The 15,515-nt window shown below is 41.5% G+C and overlaps 1 protein-coding gene across 1 annotated transcript in view; it reads right to left on the reverse strand.

The window, feature by feature from the left end:
* Positions 1–2,532: 2,532 nt before the first annotated feature.
* Positions 2,533–15,515, reverse strand: part of LOC121181831 (A disintegrin and metalloproteinase with thrombospondin motifs 20) — a 77,641-nt gene continuing 64,658 nt past the window's right edge. Inside the window, exons 29-39 of the mRNA XM_041038002.1 lie at positions 13,950–14,117; positions 10,882–11,055; positions 9,755–9,925; positions 9,119–9,325; positions 8,764–8,893; positions 7,839–7,933; positions 7,645–7,739; positions 7,353–7,486; positions 5,787–5,878; positions 5,480–5,584; positions 2,533–5,181 (exon numbers count right to left, since the gene is read on the reverse strand). Coding sequence (XP_040893936.1) covers positions 5,092–5,181; positions 5,480–5,584; positions 5,787–5,878; positions 7,353–7,486; positions 7,645–7,739; positions 7,839–7,933; positions 8,764–8,893; positions 9,119–9,325; positions 9,755–9,925; positions 10,882–11,055; positions 13,950–14,117 — 1,461 coding nt within the window. The 3' untranslated portion in view covers positions 2,533–5,091. The remainder of the gene's footprint in view (positions 5,182–5,479; positions 5,585–5,786; positions 5,879–7,352; positions 7,487–7,644; positions 7,740–7,838; positions 7,934–8,763; positions 8,894–9,118; positions 9,326–9,754; positions 9,926–10,881; positions 11,056–13,949; positions 14,118–15,515) is intronic.

Raw genomic sequence — 15,515 nt, forward strand, 5'->3', positions numbered from 1 at the left:
GCTGGTTCACCATCACACTATCACGCGTTACTAGGACGTGACTAAAATGGAGCCATCGTTAATGTTACAAGTAACACCTGGGGTCTTCCCATAGTGACAAGTCTTTATGTCTGCTGGGAAAAGCACCATACTCTGAGGCGGTGTAAAAACACAGGGATGCCATGCAGTAAACATGAAAATCACAGTTCCAGTAAATACACAAACAGAGACTGTTCTCGATACAACGATTAAAGACGAAATGCAGACAAGACAATGGTTTAAAGGGCAAAGGAAAGGAAATATTTTTGTTGTTTCTTTCAGGCATTGTGTTCATTAGTCAAATGTATTTTTAACAGTAGTTTATACAGGGAAAATTTTCTAGGATTTTGAGGCAGGAAAAACAGTCTGTTGAATAAGCCTGCTGCTGTTGTTGTGCTGATCCTAGATATTTTCAATGCTGCACTGATGCTGACATGTCTGCTCATCACCTTTAGCTGCAGTTTTATGCTGACAGTCATTTCACTTTCTGCCCAAAGGCTCCAGTGTCAGCCAGTGAGGAAGGATACTGTCTAGACGTTTTAAATAATATTGTTCCATTTAAACGTATTATTAGTTGAGTATGTCAGTGTATCACAGTATATTTACACACTTCTTATTAGTGCTTGATGCTTCAGGAGTTTCCCACAGGGATCATTATAGATCCCTAATGTGACACAACACAACCTAACCTACCTTTACCTTAGATCCCCTAACTCTACATAACTTAACATATCCTCAAGATCCAAGTTACATTACATTTTCCTGGTGATTATGGACATATGCATGGTTGCTTTTTAAGTACAGGATCTGTCAACAGGGACTTTAGATGTAGAGTCTTGTTTCATACACTAGGGGTCACTGTTTGCTCAATTTAAGGAAACAGTTTCTTTGGGCCACTAGGTGAATACTGCTTACATTTTAGTGCATGATTAAGTAGAAATACAATTGAATTTTAAGTGTGTCATTAAATGTGGTTAATAATCAGTTAAATGTAGTTTAGAGGCAGATTTGGCTGCAGCCTTGATGCAATAGTTGAATAACAAACACTCATGTTGTAGACTCTACAGCATGGGTATGAGATTGCATTGTGACCACTCTGTCAACAACAGAGTAAAACTTAAGGGATGTGATTAATTTCAATTCAATTAAAAAAACAAAAACAAAAACAAAAAAACAAAAAAAAAACAACTCATTAAACTTAACCATTTCATAATATGTAAGCCTGAAGTGACTTGGATCAAAGACTGTTTCAGGCAGTGCAAACCATAGTGGTTTCTCGATACGTGCTCTTGAAAGCAGGTTGCAGCTGCAGATTGCACTGGAATGTCTGTGCTGTTACCTCAAAGCAGACTCTGCTTCATGGTAAACATCAATCATTAGTGTCTTTTATGAGGATTCTCGCTGCATGTTTGTGTTTTTCAGTTCAGTCATTAAAGATGTCTGGTTTATGCTCACAGCAAGTAGGCCAGGGAAGCATTTGTCCATATCCTGGAGAGCCTGGAAGGACCACAGCACAGCTTGATTTCACTGGAAAACTGCTTTTGAGGGGAGTTGTTGTCGTGCTTCAGGACTCTTCCAAATCCTGAGATTAGATTTTAGGAACCAAGGCAGGCTTCTGGCAAGAAATCAAAGTGGTTCTTGAGGGCCCACAGTATCTGTTTTCATTTAATGTACAAAGCTATCTCTGTGCAATGAGCCCTGGAAAAGTGGCTTGTATATAAACAGTTTGCCTTTTGCTGAAGTACCTGAACCTTTATTACAGAGGAATTTTGGTGACATTATTTCTTTGAAAATGGTACTTTCCACTTCTTGCTGAAGTTTTCAAATCTTACTTGGAACTTACCTCATTCTTTGATTTGATATAACAGTTTGATGAGTTACCAGGCAGCTGACAGCTTCAGCTGTTTCCACATCTCAAGAGTACGTGTACTTCAGTGAGAAATGGATTTAGAGGTGTTTGCTCTGTTTATGTGTCTCTTGAGCGGAACTGAACTCCAGAAAGTCATGTTGTGGAAATGCAACCTGTCCCGCTAAGTGAAACCACATGGAGCCACAATCTGGCAAGCATAAGCACCGAGCCAGCGCTGACCTTCTGCCTTTCTTTATTAACCAACTGGCATCTCTGTGGTGAAGAGAAAAACTCTGCAATGTTTACAAGAGCAGCATTTTGTTGTAACCTTTATTTAATGCCCCCCTCCATTCAAAAACGTGTTTTGCTGACTTGAATGATTGACCTTCACTGTGCAGAAGATTTTCACATTCATCTGAAGGGGGGAAAAGTCTCTGTCCTCACCTCAAATCTGAGTTTAAGAAGCACACATGCCAACTTCATTTTAAGACATCACAAGTGTTTAGGAAGTCCGTCATGGTCTAATATGCAACTTATACGAGTGTAATGTGGAAACTTGAGACTGAGTCAGCTGAAAAGCATCTTTTATTAATACTTGTTTTGATAGAGTTAGTACAGTAGCATGACTTACAGTATTGGTACGATTAGTAACCATAGCACCAGAATCAATCATTCATTTTTTTTTTTATACAGGCTACATACATACTGTAGGTACATATGATTCTTAAAAACATCTTTGGATAAAGCATGGCAAACAAGCACACTGTTTCTCTATTCAGTACCAATGCCCATTCAATATTTAGCACGCTGTTTACAATTCAAGTATGAATATTAAAATACACATATATCATAAGTTACAAATCTTAATGGTTATTACAAAAAAACAAACAGGATTACATTTCTACAAAATTTATGGCACATAGTGCATCAAGTATTCTTTAAATTTCTGATACAGACCTCATAGAACAATTGACCATCATAAAAATGAACGATAGCCAAAGGTTTTCTAGCTGCTCATTGACTTATTTTTCATTTTTCAGCCTTTCTTTAAATCAAAAGAAGCTGCATTGTCTGAGAAGAAAAAAAATCTGCATCTATCTTCTAACTTTGGTTAAAGCTTAACATCAGAGTACCAGCATGTTAGGTTGCTTGTAGTAGTCATTTATGATGAGTTAAGTACGACTCAAGGCGAGACTTCATCATGCAGTGGTTTATCTGATATATCTGACAAACTAGCAGCTAGTTTTTCAGCTACATTGATAGGAGGACGATGGCATGCATTTATAGGCAGATGCTACTTCTGCTCAAGAGACATCTAAGCCAAACCCTGTCAGTTACAATTAACTGAAGCTCTGCCACAGGAAGCATTATTCCCAAAGCCAGTGTTTTCCTTCTCAAGATCAGAGGTAATTCCAGTAGTTCAAAAGCACCATTCAAAAGATCCTCATTTAAGGTTAGTGGTTATTAACTACAAATAGCAGGCTAATACCTTTTTTTTTTTTTTAAGCAAGGCAGACATAGGACAAAAACATCAGACAATGGCTTCTCTGTTGGTAGTAGTCATTGTACCTTAAAACATAGAATGTATCTACAAGTCAATACAGAATAAATATGGTCAGACATAAATATATTACACCACATATCTCAGAGTATGGATGTTTGTGAGAGGTAGGGGTTGCAGGTACCTACAGTAGGCCCAATGGAGGGTGTGACGTGAGACATCACACCTGATACTGTTTCACGGCGTAACAGATGAGAACTTGTCTGTGTGACGTAATTAAAGAATAACACTAGTAAAAATTCTTAAAATAAAACAATCCTCATGGTTTGAAAAAGCCACGGAAAACTTTTATACTGTACTTACACACTAGGAAATATTTCAGTTATTTCCTCACAGCAGTGGTGTTTGTTTTGTCTGTGTGACAGTCGTATGTCTGTCAGTCAGTCAGTGGACTGTCTATCCAGGTTTTAGTAGTTTTGTGAAATGACTGACAACAGATGACAGCAGACAGGCTAGAACTACACAAACATGAATGATAAAATCATCTGTAGTTGCTCTAAAGGCTCCTAACATTCTCCTAAGTTTGACCTCTGACATAAGGCAGGTCTGGAAGCATATCAGTAGTTAGTTGCTACATTCTGTAATTCTTGAGCCCCAAAGAAATAGTTAGTTTGGGAAATAAACTTAAGACTGTTGCCAGTCTTTGTGCTAAGCTAAGCGCACTGGCTGCAGGCTGAAGCTTCGTATTTCGCAAACGGACATGAGAGTGGTATAGAACTCATCCAACTGTCGACCAGTAAATAAAGGTAAATGCCAAAATGATGAACTGTTCCTTTAAACTTGTGTAAGGCCAAGACGAACTGCGGCTTAGCTCATTAGTAGTCGCAAAAAATAATTTTGTAATTTTTTTGTATAAGTCTAATAGCTGTCATGCTGTAAAACAACAATACAGCCTTCCCTTACATACTATTCCAATGTCTGTCTGTAACACTTCTTAATGACTAGAGGACTGCAATAATTCTTACATACATACACTAATGTTTTTTTATACTGTCTCACTGATTGCAAGTAAGTTAGATAAGGCAACCAAATTCTTACAGTAGCTGTACATATAATATCTATGTACCATGGAACGTAACATATAACAAGACTAGCTCCAATACCTGATGAAATTCTGGAAATTTTGCAAGAAAATTTTTTTTTTTTACAAAATATGCTTCACTTCAGAGAACAACATGAAGTTTTTTTTTTTTTTCAAGATGAGAATTTGCTTCTTGAAGAGAGTGTGTTAGGTTAAGTTTGTTAGGTTTTTCCACTGTTTGTGTGGTTGCTTTGCCAATGTTTTGAAGTACTAAATCCCTTTGTATGATGCTAAAAAAAACACAAAACTGTGTCAGAAAAAAAGGCATTTTAGGTTTTAAAGAACAGATGTGTTTGATAGCCATTTTAACACTGTTGACAAGCAAATATAACTGGCTCCTCTTAAGTGTTAGCAGTTTGGATGAAGGACCCGACAGAGGCCCTGTAATATGGCACAGTAAGTGGTGTCTTGTATGTTTTAGCTGCCATTTGGGAACTGGGGATATTACTGTTGGATGATTACTGTTAAATGCATCTCCACTAAACTCACAGATGATTACAGGCTCAAACAAATCACTATTATTGCATGTTCCTGGGCTACTGTCTTCAGGATAGATTTAGGGGTTTGGTCTCTGCATGGCCCTCAGTGGACTTCAAGGAGTAGGCTGTTGTGAGCCTGGGGAATGCACTTCCCACAGAAACCGCCACAGCGACCGTAGATTCTTGTTCCGTCCTACGGACAGAGAGAAATGACACAAGGAAAGAGTGGGCAAAGGGCGGATTTTCTCCGCATAGAATAAAACTTTTATAAATGTCACTGGAGATTCCTCTTCAGTGAACCAGATCATGATCAGAAATACAACATGGCAATTCAGATGACATTTCAGAGCTTCTGTAAGACCCAACATTATACACAGCTTTCCCAGTAAACTGACCACTATACATTCATTGTAAAAGCCATTACTTAAGAGTCACATCGTGTCAGCCGCACAAAAGACAGCCATTTTAAAAGTCAGCTATTAGCTTCTTACCTCAGATCTGTGGACTTTGACGGAAACATAGTTGCCCTGAGATGTCCACTTGGCGGCCTCAGCCACTTTGAGGCCAGTGCCAATCAGATTGATGCTGAACTGGCCCTGCAAACATCCAGAGTTATATCAGAGCAATTATTTAACCAGGAAGGTCAAGAGCATTTACATTTGCAGAAATTTTCTATGGACATAACTGCAGGAGGACAAACTTACACATATGCTACAATGTGCTGGTGAGTATTTTCAACTACTCCAACAGAGAAATGAGTAGTTGCTATGAGGTCACAATGTACAGTATTTCACTAACCTGTGGACACTTGGCTGCACTATAACAATCTCCTGCTGTAGCAAAGGGCACAGGTCGACCAAGAAGAGTCTGGGAAAATTGGAGGTCTGTGACTGGTAAACAGAGAAGATACAGATCTTGAGTCACATTGTGCAGCGGCAGAGGTAAACACAGAGCGAAGGCAGCTGCTCAGAAGTAAATAACCGCGCAGATCGCCACAAAAGATCAACAACTACAGTTTATGGAATTAAGCTTCATTGCAGAGTTGATGTCATTTTACTGTCACTTTGCCTGATGTTTTAACTCTCTTTCTTAAGGTTATGTTTTGGGCCTCTTTCTGCCTTTATTGGACAGTAGCAGAGAAGACAGGAAACATGGGGAGAGAGAGTAGGGAAGTAACATGCAATGGGCCTCAAATGGGGATGTGCTACTTAGGACATCATGCCCATGTGGTCTGTGCCCAAACTACTTGGCTGTCAGGACTCCCCCAAGAGGTTCTTACAGTGAAGTTGTAGTTTGAATCTGGAAGCAGGTTTAGGTTTGAAATTCAGCAATTTTAAGTCACAAGTGTTACAAATAGCTTAATTTCTAATAATTAAAACTTGATTTATGACCTTCAAAGAACCCAAAGTCAAAGTTACTATGCCTGCTAGCTAAACCTGTCTTTATTTTCCATTTATCCTGCACTGTCACACATGATAGCCATAACAAGTACCTCATCCTGCCCTCCCTTCGCAGTGCCTGTATAAAATGACGATAAAGTTCATGAGATGCGCAAGGCACACTGAGGCAATGCCTCTTCATAATCTCCCCTTCATCTTGAACTCATTAGCCCCCCCTCAGCTCTCCTCAAGCCGTCTGAAAGCCAAATGAGTACCATGCAGAGGGAGGGTGGGAACATGTGCTGTCAGGACTTAGACTAGACGAAGAAGATGGGAGGATGACTGTGTAAGTTCTAATCCAACTTCCCCTCTAAGCACACACAGACAGACACACACTGTACACTAATCCACATACTCTAATCAAAGGCATATTTGGACACAACAGGGAAGGTGGAGCTGCCTGTTATAATGAGCAGAGGAATATGGCCTGAAGATGTGTATGGGTGTGTGTGTTTGTCTGAGAAAGTGTGATCGCTTGCAAGCAAGTATGAGTAAGTATTTGATACTGATGTGACAGCATGCATGGGTGTGTGTGCTTCTTGTGCCTTCATGTCTTCTTGTGTGCGCTCACCAAAGAAAAGATGTGTGAGGCAGCATCACATATTGTCTGTCTGTGCTTGAGAGCAGGCACGCATGTCTGTATGTGCATGCACACATTCCTTTATTCTCATGCTCACGTGTTTGCGCTGAGAGGCCCGGTTTCAAGTCCTCGCCTAGTGATGTGAACATGGAGCGCTGAAAGGTCATTATTTTGATTTCAGAGGAGAGAGTGTGGGGGAAAGCAGCACATACTGCATTTGGACAGCCCAAACTTTTGCAGGAGGCCTTATTAGCACTATGGGATGAGGCGTATGAGGGTTAAAACAACACTGATGTGTGGTCTCATTACACTAGACAGTGTGAGGCAATCACAGTAATTACACACTCATTATCCTCAGGGAGCTCAGGTCCAGGCGAACTTTGTGGAAGAGTGTGTATCCCGCTGCTGCGTAGTCGTTCCTGCAGTCACAGTCTTGTCTTCGGCTGCCATTATACGGGCATTCAAAAGGATTCAGCAACCTTTGTATTAAGGACAATGAGTGTTAGGATGTATTTGAGAAAAAAAGCAACCTGAACACCTAGTTTTACAAGCAGCACAATAATTCTAATTCACACATTACATAATCCATTTACAAAGCTACACTGAGTTACATCCATCATCATGGCTTTATGCACACCTGTGTCCATACACCTCTGAGTAGTTGTCTGTCTGACCGCTGCGCAAGGTCACATACTCCTTGGGGAAATCAGTCTGCATCTCAGCACAGTAAATCTAAGGCCAAACACATTGAGACAACATATGAGAGCCTGTGGGGAATTTGCAGGTTGAGTCATGATGTGTGAAGGAGCAATTTTGACAGAACAGACACACCTGTAGGATCCGGGACTTGACTTTGAGATAGTATTCTCCATCTATCCTCACACCCTGTCTCATCTGGACCTCTCGGCAGGAAGCGAACAATTGGCCTGGGAGAAGAAATATGAAGGGAAGAAGGAGAATGAGGAAACAGGAAACTCTGACATTGAAGACAGCCACAACTTGTGAAAGACATGATATTCAGCTACTCTACTTCTGCTAGCTAGTCCATAAATCCTTTGCCAAGAAAGACAGCAAAAGCTAATAAATTAAACACTACTATGAGAAATAAACTTGTCTTCTTAAATGAGAGCTCTTGAAAATGTCTCAGTATTTGTGTGGCCTCCTCTGTTGTCCCAAAGTGCCGTGGAGTTCATATCATGCTGATTAGCTGATTAGCGATTAATACTTGACGGCAGAACTGGCTGTCACCCGAGCATATCGTTTTAATTTCACTAGTGCCTGACTTGGCAGAAGCCAAGTGGGGAATGAACAGTCCAGTGCGCCAGTACTGAAACATCTGAAATGTGGGGGAGTGAACCTGCAAACTTTGGCCCGCTGCCGGGTTTTACAACGCTTGCAGGTCCACAATGAAGGCTGCCTCTGCCCCAACGTTCAGCCCTGAGGCGTTCTGACAGACCGTCCGTATCACAATTTGTAGAAAACTGCTGACTGCCTATTTATTGTTCCACTAAGTAATCACTCCAAGAGGCTTTAAGTGGGGCTCGCTGTTCTGCCTAATGTGTTAAAACAAAGCAAAAAGTTGAGTTTCTATAAACACAATCAGATACGGGATTGGTTGCCATATACAGCACAGTCAATTTAATACCATTACTCTTCACATTCACTCTTCACATGTTGGCAGTAAGCACTACATGGATTAGAAAACCTGGACTTAACTGCTAAAGAAGAAGAGAAGAGAAGAGAAGAGAAGACTCACATTCTCTGTCTTGACATGCAGCTTGAGACTCAGGTCTCTCTGATGGACGGCAGTGTTTGGACGGTTGGCCTTTGGAGGTCACACACTCCACCCTGCGCTCCATCACTCCTGCGCCACAGGTCTGTGAGCACTTGTATACACACAAACAGACACAGACACACACACACACACACACACAAAATAATTCCCACACACAGCAACAAAACAATTAACAAATAAGCTGCGACCAAATCCAAATCCACAAATGAGATTTATCAGCAGGACTGTAAAAAGCGAAGGTCATCAAAATGTTTTGTGAAAATGGAGATTAGCCGGGGAGGATTTCTCACTGCCTAACAAGCGTGTTCTGTTTCACCTTGCTCCATGGGCCAACTTTCCAGTAGCTTGTGTGCGGGCAGTCCCTGAGGAGGCACGGCCGGGTGCCAGGAGGGTGAGGCTCTGGGCAGTGGGTGCTGGCAGAGGAGGACTGGGAAGCAGTGTATGGGTGAGCAGCCTGGGAGGAGGGAATCACGGAGCAGGAGACAATACGCTGCTGGTAGCCAACACCACAGCTGGCAGAGCACTGAGCCACACACAGATAAACACACACTGACATTTACTAACACTGGCATGAGTAAATGTTTGCACACAGCAGTAACATCAAATACAACAGTGGATTTCTTCATCTGGGCCTCTGTGGCACTAATGTACTATTAATGAGAATCATCACTGTACAGGCCTTCTTCCCTTTATTAAGCCTATTTTCTATTGAAAAATTGACTAAAACAGTTGATTAAATAAATTGTATTTTACATGTAATTTTTTTTATTAATCAGAATTTTGAGAAAATGTATCACGGTCCTGGGAAAACCATGTTTCTCCAAAATGTCTACACACTGACAGTGTGTTTTTCAGTGGGCACCTTACACTCTGAGAATGTTTTTCTCTCTTTTTTTTCTCATTAGCTGTAGTAAAGACAAAGCTCAGTCTTTATATCTTCTTTTATTCCTACCTGTGACCATTCTCCTGTGATCCATGTGTACTGGCAGGGAGCTCTATTGCAGGGTTGGTGTGACAGAGGCCGGGCTGAAGGCTCACAGTAATCAGCCTGGACGGGTGTCATCCCTGAGCCCATACACCCCACCTTCCTACTTCTCATGCCCTCTCCACAGGTTGCATTACACTACAAGGAAAATCAAACAAGAGAAGAAGTCAGTAGGAGTGGAGAAGAGCTGGCAGAGGGGGGGCAGTGTTGTACTTTCAGCAACATCACTGACTTCTCAGACTCCAGCTTGCCTGTTAAGTTCTCCAGATGGCCACAAATGGACACTCCTTATTACGTAAATTTGAAAAAGAAAATAAAATTGAGTGTTGTGTGACAGTGGTGACACTAGCTCTTAAGGAACACAATCCCAAACATGTGCTCTGGTTGACAATGTTACCATTAGAGATAAAAGTTAAGCTGGTGTCACTGAGGCCTAGTGATGGTTTATAGATGTTTTTAAAAGTAATGATATTGACCAGATTCTTACAGTTTACTCATGTAAATAGTCTGCTGTGTGCAGATTTTAACGACATTTTATTTGTATCTCATGAGAACAGAAAAGATTTCAGGGCCAAACTGCAAAAGAAAGGAGTCTCCCACGAGTTCTCGAAGCAACACAGAAAGGAATCCGAACAGTGCAAACATTCCTGCAGCAGGAGGATACAGTGCTATGTCCCTACATGGTGCTCCTCTTTTATGCCTCACTTACGAGGACAAAGCTCGCGACATTAAAAAAAGATGAGCCAAGAAAAAAAAAAAACATTCTGCTAGCGTGACAAAGAACAGTGATATTTAGCAGGACCAAAGGAATGATGGCCATCACTACTTTGAGATTTGATACAGTATGATATACTCACTAATGGTTATCACTAAAGCCCTCACAAATGACGCATGAGAGCAAGAGTACCTGCAGGTCGTCCATTTAATGGTGCAGAGAAAGAGAGAGAGCAAGAGAGAGAAAGCGGAGATCTAAGCCAATAAAAACCTTAATAAGATGGTTGAACATCTGTACATCTGTCTCACACTGGGAGCGAGGAAGAGGGGGAGTTATACATAGGAAGGGGAAGAAAGAAAAAACGAGAGTCCGTACTTACTTCTTCCCATTCACCAGCGACCCAAGAGTAATGTGTGCATTCTGCAGTTTGACACGGTCTGGAAACAGCAGGACGCTGGTGAGCATCGCAGAGATCCTCTCTGACCCACCCGGTGCCTTTTAGCCTGCAGTAAACATCTCGGTTCTGAACTCCGACTCCACAGGTGACAGAACACTAGTAAAACAGACACAGAAAACACATCTGATTGAGAAAAAGAATGTCAGTTTATGATGATGTGTTTCTCACAAGAACAGCTGCAAGGACATGATACATTGAGAGTATAATAATTATTTTCAGGGCACTCTAACCTCATTTCTCTCACAGAGTTGACCTTGAAGGTGCACTCCACTGATTTTACACATGAAGTTCAATTTACTTGTCAGGAGGAGTACTAGCTTGTAAAAAAAAACAAAACGTGTATATTTTATACTTTACAACTCTTGGGCGACATCTTAATACACTTTTTATTTGGCTGTCTTAATACTGGCATGGTGGAAGCAAATCCCCTGGTGAGATACAGTGTGTTTTCTTCCTACCTGTGAACAGCGCAAAAACTGTAGCACGAGTAGGGAAGAGTCACAAAGCCAGTGAACTGGCTCAAGTAATGTCAGTTATCCAGCAGTACAGTATCTATCTAAATGTTGCTCAAACTAGCCAACTGCTGATGGTCACTTGCAAGGGGAAGACTGTGTTATTTCTTCTTTCAAATTTTTCATAGATTCACTTTAGTGTGACAATATGTAAAAATGTTTGTTTGGTCTGCAGTGTCAGAGTTGCTGCTTTGATGCTCCTGTACAATGTACTTAATCAATCCACAGCCAGCTTGTTGATTCTTCGTGAGTTGTACATCTTGCGGCAGACAAAGGTCTATCTCAGACATCTCTTTGATGTGCTTCGAGAAGCATACCTGCATACTGAGGCAGCACTCTGTAAGGCTTGAGCTGATCACGCTGATTTCTCTGTAACCGCCCCCCGAAACCTCAAAGAACAGTGCCAGGCTTAAGCAATTTCACACAGTCAAAAAATCTGTGCATTATAAAGAGAGTATCAAATTTCCCGAAAACGTCCAGATGTATTTGTGTTCGCTTCTCACTGCAATTGTGTGTTATCATTGCAAAGTGCGTGGTTAAATGTTACGGGTCAGGCCCTTGAGTTTGGAAAGAGAACAAAAGGCACCACAGGAAATCTGACCTTCAAATCAAAAAATGGCTTTTTAAAAATCTTCGACATGAAAATAAAACCTGATGTTTCACTGATTCTTGTCACTGTTACCTGCGACAGCTAAAGAAACCTGATTCTGTATTCCTGTAAAAGACCTGCAGTTCTTTTTTTATCAGAGATAGTGGGGATGTCATGAAACTATAGATGAAAAATGAGGAGGTTGTTTCATGATTTCATGATAGCGCTGAGTGAGCAGCTCCAGACTTAAAAGGGCCATTTCACACAAATTACAAAACATATTTTCTCACTTATCTTTAGCCGTACCTAGCCATGCAGCAAACTTTAGTTTTTGCCGATGTTGTGAGAGATGCACCTGTGAGATATCTGCCACCAACCTAATACAATGGAAGTTAAGGGAATTTAATTTATTTAAGAATTGTGGGCATATAAAACTGAAACTCAAAGCTATCTGATTAGCTAGTTAGACGTAGACAAAAATGAAAAAATTATTGTAATTCAAATGAACCAACCTTCTACACGCAATTTAGCAAATCAGACTGATAAGATGTGTGCACAGCATTACAAATAATAAGTAAAAGGAGGAGAACAATTCTTGTGTCCTTGGAAACCAGTAAAAAGCTCAAAGGGCAGCCCACACCCCCTGAGCTGCCCATTACACTCCCAGTCAGAGGTGACTGAGAGGGCTGGGTAGCTGTGGAATAACTCAAACAGTGAGTGCTGAGGTTTCAAAGTTGTCACATGCATGGATATTAAGATATAAAACATGTCTTTATGCTCTAGTTGAGGATTTCATGGTTGCTGGTGGTATGTGGAGGAAGATGATTGCTTCCAGACACGAGAAAAGGAGAGAGTGAGAGGGGAGGAGGACACCCTCAAAGAGTGGGGAGTGGCAGGGGTTTTGTGGAGGGAGGTAGATGTGGGTCTTTGTTGACCTTTTGAGATTTTACACTTACTTGGAAAGAGGGAGGGAGAGTTTAGATTCTCATACAGGGGGAAGGATATTTCTGTACTTATTGTGTGTTTCTGAATGTATTGTATGCTTGCACCTCAGGGTCATCTGACAAAGAGCATTCCTCCTCTCAGTCTGGCCCATGACTTGTGATAAATTTGGTTGCGAACATTTTCCTCCCTCCAGGAGCCCAGCATGACTCTGAGCCAAAACTGTGTCGTGGCTGCATGGAGAGCCCCCTGGTAGCAGATAGCACAACTGTGTGGTCGGCTCCAAGATGACTGTAACCTCTACGCGCAGCTTTTATTCTGCCAGTGTCTGGTTGCACTGATGTACAATGGTACAGTGCTTCAGGGACGTGTGCCATTCGGAACACCACACTTTCATCTGCATGGGAGGCCGAGCTTGGCTGCATCAGCTGCACCTCCGTTTCATTAAGATAGCTTATTTGAGCTACAAACAAATCCTTAATAAGATTTAGTGTGTGGAATGCGATTTGCATGAGCAAGCATTTGTGTGTCATACAAACACTGGTGCTGAAATTGTTTCTGGTCAGTGTGTGGTCTGATGAAAAGCTTCCTAAGGAGAACCCACTCTGCACAAGGCTGTAGATTAAACTACACAACTATTTCAATGTTTTGTTTGAATATTTTAACATGACATATAAATGTCCAGTGGACTGCATAAACAGTTTTGCAAATCCAGCCTGTGGTGTTTAGTTCACACTTAGGGGAATGACACATTACGTTTGAACAAGAATAAACTGAGCAGTGATTGGACAGGTGCTCTGTGTGTACATGTCCTACATCTGCAACCTCTGGGAAGTCTTTGGCTGTGTTTGTGCTTGTGTCTCAGCTGCTAGGAGCAGTGACTGTTATCATGGCCCCTCAGAGGCTATTTTGTGAGCCAGAGGAGACAGCGAGAAGAGCAAACATACCTCCCTCCACCTGTTAGCTTTCCAACTGGGGCATCCCCGCGCCCGACAGGCCTTCTGTGTTCGCGGCCGAGGCAGATGACTGCAGTGTTCCTCCTCCACTTTGGTTTGGTTCTGAAGAACACAGGCTATCTCCCGCTTCTTGGTGCCCCGACCACAAGTCACTGAACACTGGAGAGGGAAGGGGAGAGAAGGGGGATGGGTGTGGGGTGGAGGAGAAGAGAAAAGAAGGGCATATTAGTCGTGCTGAAGTTCATAGCTCTCTATCTCTGCTAACAGTGCTCATGCTGACAGTTACAAAAGTATAAACACTGTGAATTCAGACGCTGTTAAGTTGTTTTGTGCTGCATGGAATTTTGAGTTTCTATTTTATCTATATTATCTAACACCTTAATTAATTTTCACTGTACTAGTATGTGAGGAGAAATCTCAGAACTCTACATTGCTAGATAAAGCAACTAGCCATATACCGTCTTTTTTTGAGTGAACTAAAAAATACAACACTAACACAGACCCGTGGATGTAAACATCAACATACAACAAAATGTTTCCCTACAGATACAAGATTTTGACCTCAACACATTTTTGGCCCCAACAGCTTCCTCATAGCATTTTATGGCTAACTGAACACACCGCAAACAAATTTCAGTTCAACAACCCAAATGGATTTCACCGAAACCTTTTGTCAAACACTCACACACTGCTGGAATGCAGCCAACTATTTAACCTGTAAACAGAGGAATTACTTTTAGAGCTGCTGTGAACGACAGAGGCCGGGGCAAGAGGAAGAAAAGATGCAGAGTGAAACATGGATGCATGCGCACGGCGAGACAATCATCTGGTATCAATAAGGAACCTAGAAATTCTTCACGAAAGCAAGAGAGACGACAACGAAGAAGGAGGAGGAAAAAAAACATAATGAATAAAAACCAGACACCCTGATGAAAGCCCTGAAAAAGGCCTTTGCCTGAGATGGTGGATGAAAATATTCTAGAGTCTTCGGTCCCCACGAGGCCAGACAGCAATTAGGGTGTCCGCTATTTCTGCTTGACGAGTGAGCGCCCCTATACAAAGCCACTCCAAAAATGGGGTGCTGGAATCAAATACACAAGACGAGGAGAGTTACATTTTGTCTTAGCATATTTTCCAGTCCAGATAATAAACATAATATTGCATTGTCCTCTAATTATGATCTCAGAAAGTTACATAACACCAAACAAATGATTTTTTTCCTGTGTACTCATGGTACTGATCATACTACAGATGACGGGCTATAGAAAGAAGAATTTAAATTCACTGACACAGCTTCAGGACTTCAACTTTTCTTTCTCCAGTTCCTAGAAACTAAAAGACTTTATTTCCCTGTTAAAAATTCTACTTATCAGGATCTGAGTGTCCATTTGAACCCTTCAAACAAAGCCACCTCCTGCCTTTTCTTCTTAAGTGTGGTGCGGGCAGTGGTTGACACTGCACACACATGCATCATACACTTTGTAATTACCGAGGCATTTTAAACACAGGGCTGGCTCAGCTGACAGAGAACATCAAAGACGAGGCCAGAGCTGAGTG

This window comes from Toxotes jaculatrix, chromosome 5 (genome assembly GCF_017976425.1).
Source record: "Toxotes jaculatrix isolate fToxJac2 chromosome 5, fToxJac2.pri, whole genome shotgun sequence".
NCBI classification, from domain to species: domain Eukaryota; kingdom Metazoa; phylum Chordata; class Actinopteri; family Toxotidae; genus Toxotes; species Toxotes jaculatrix.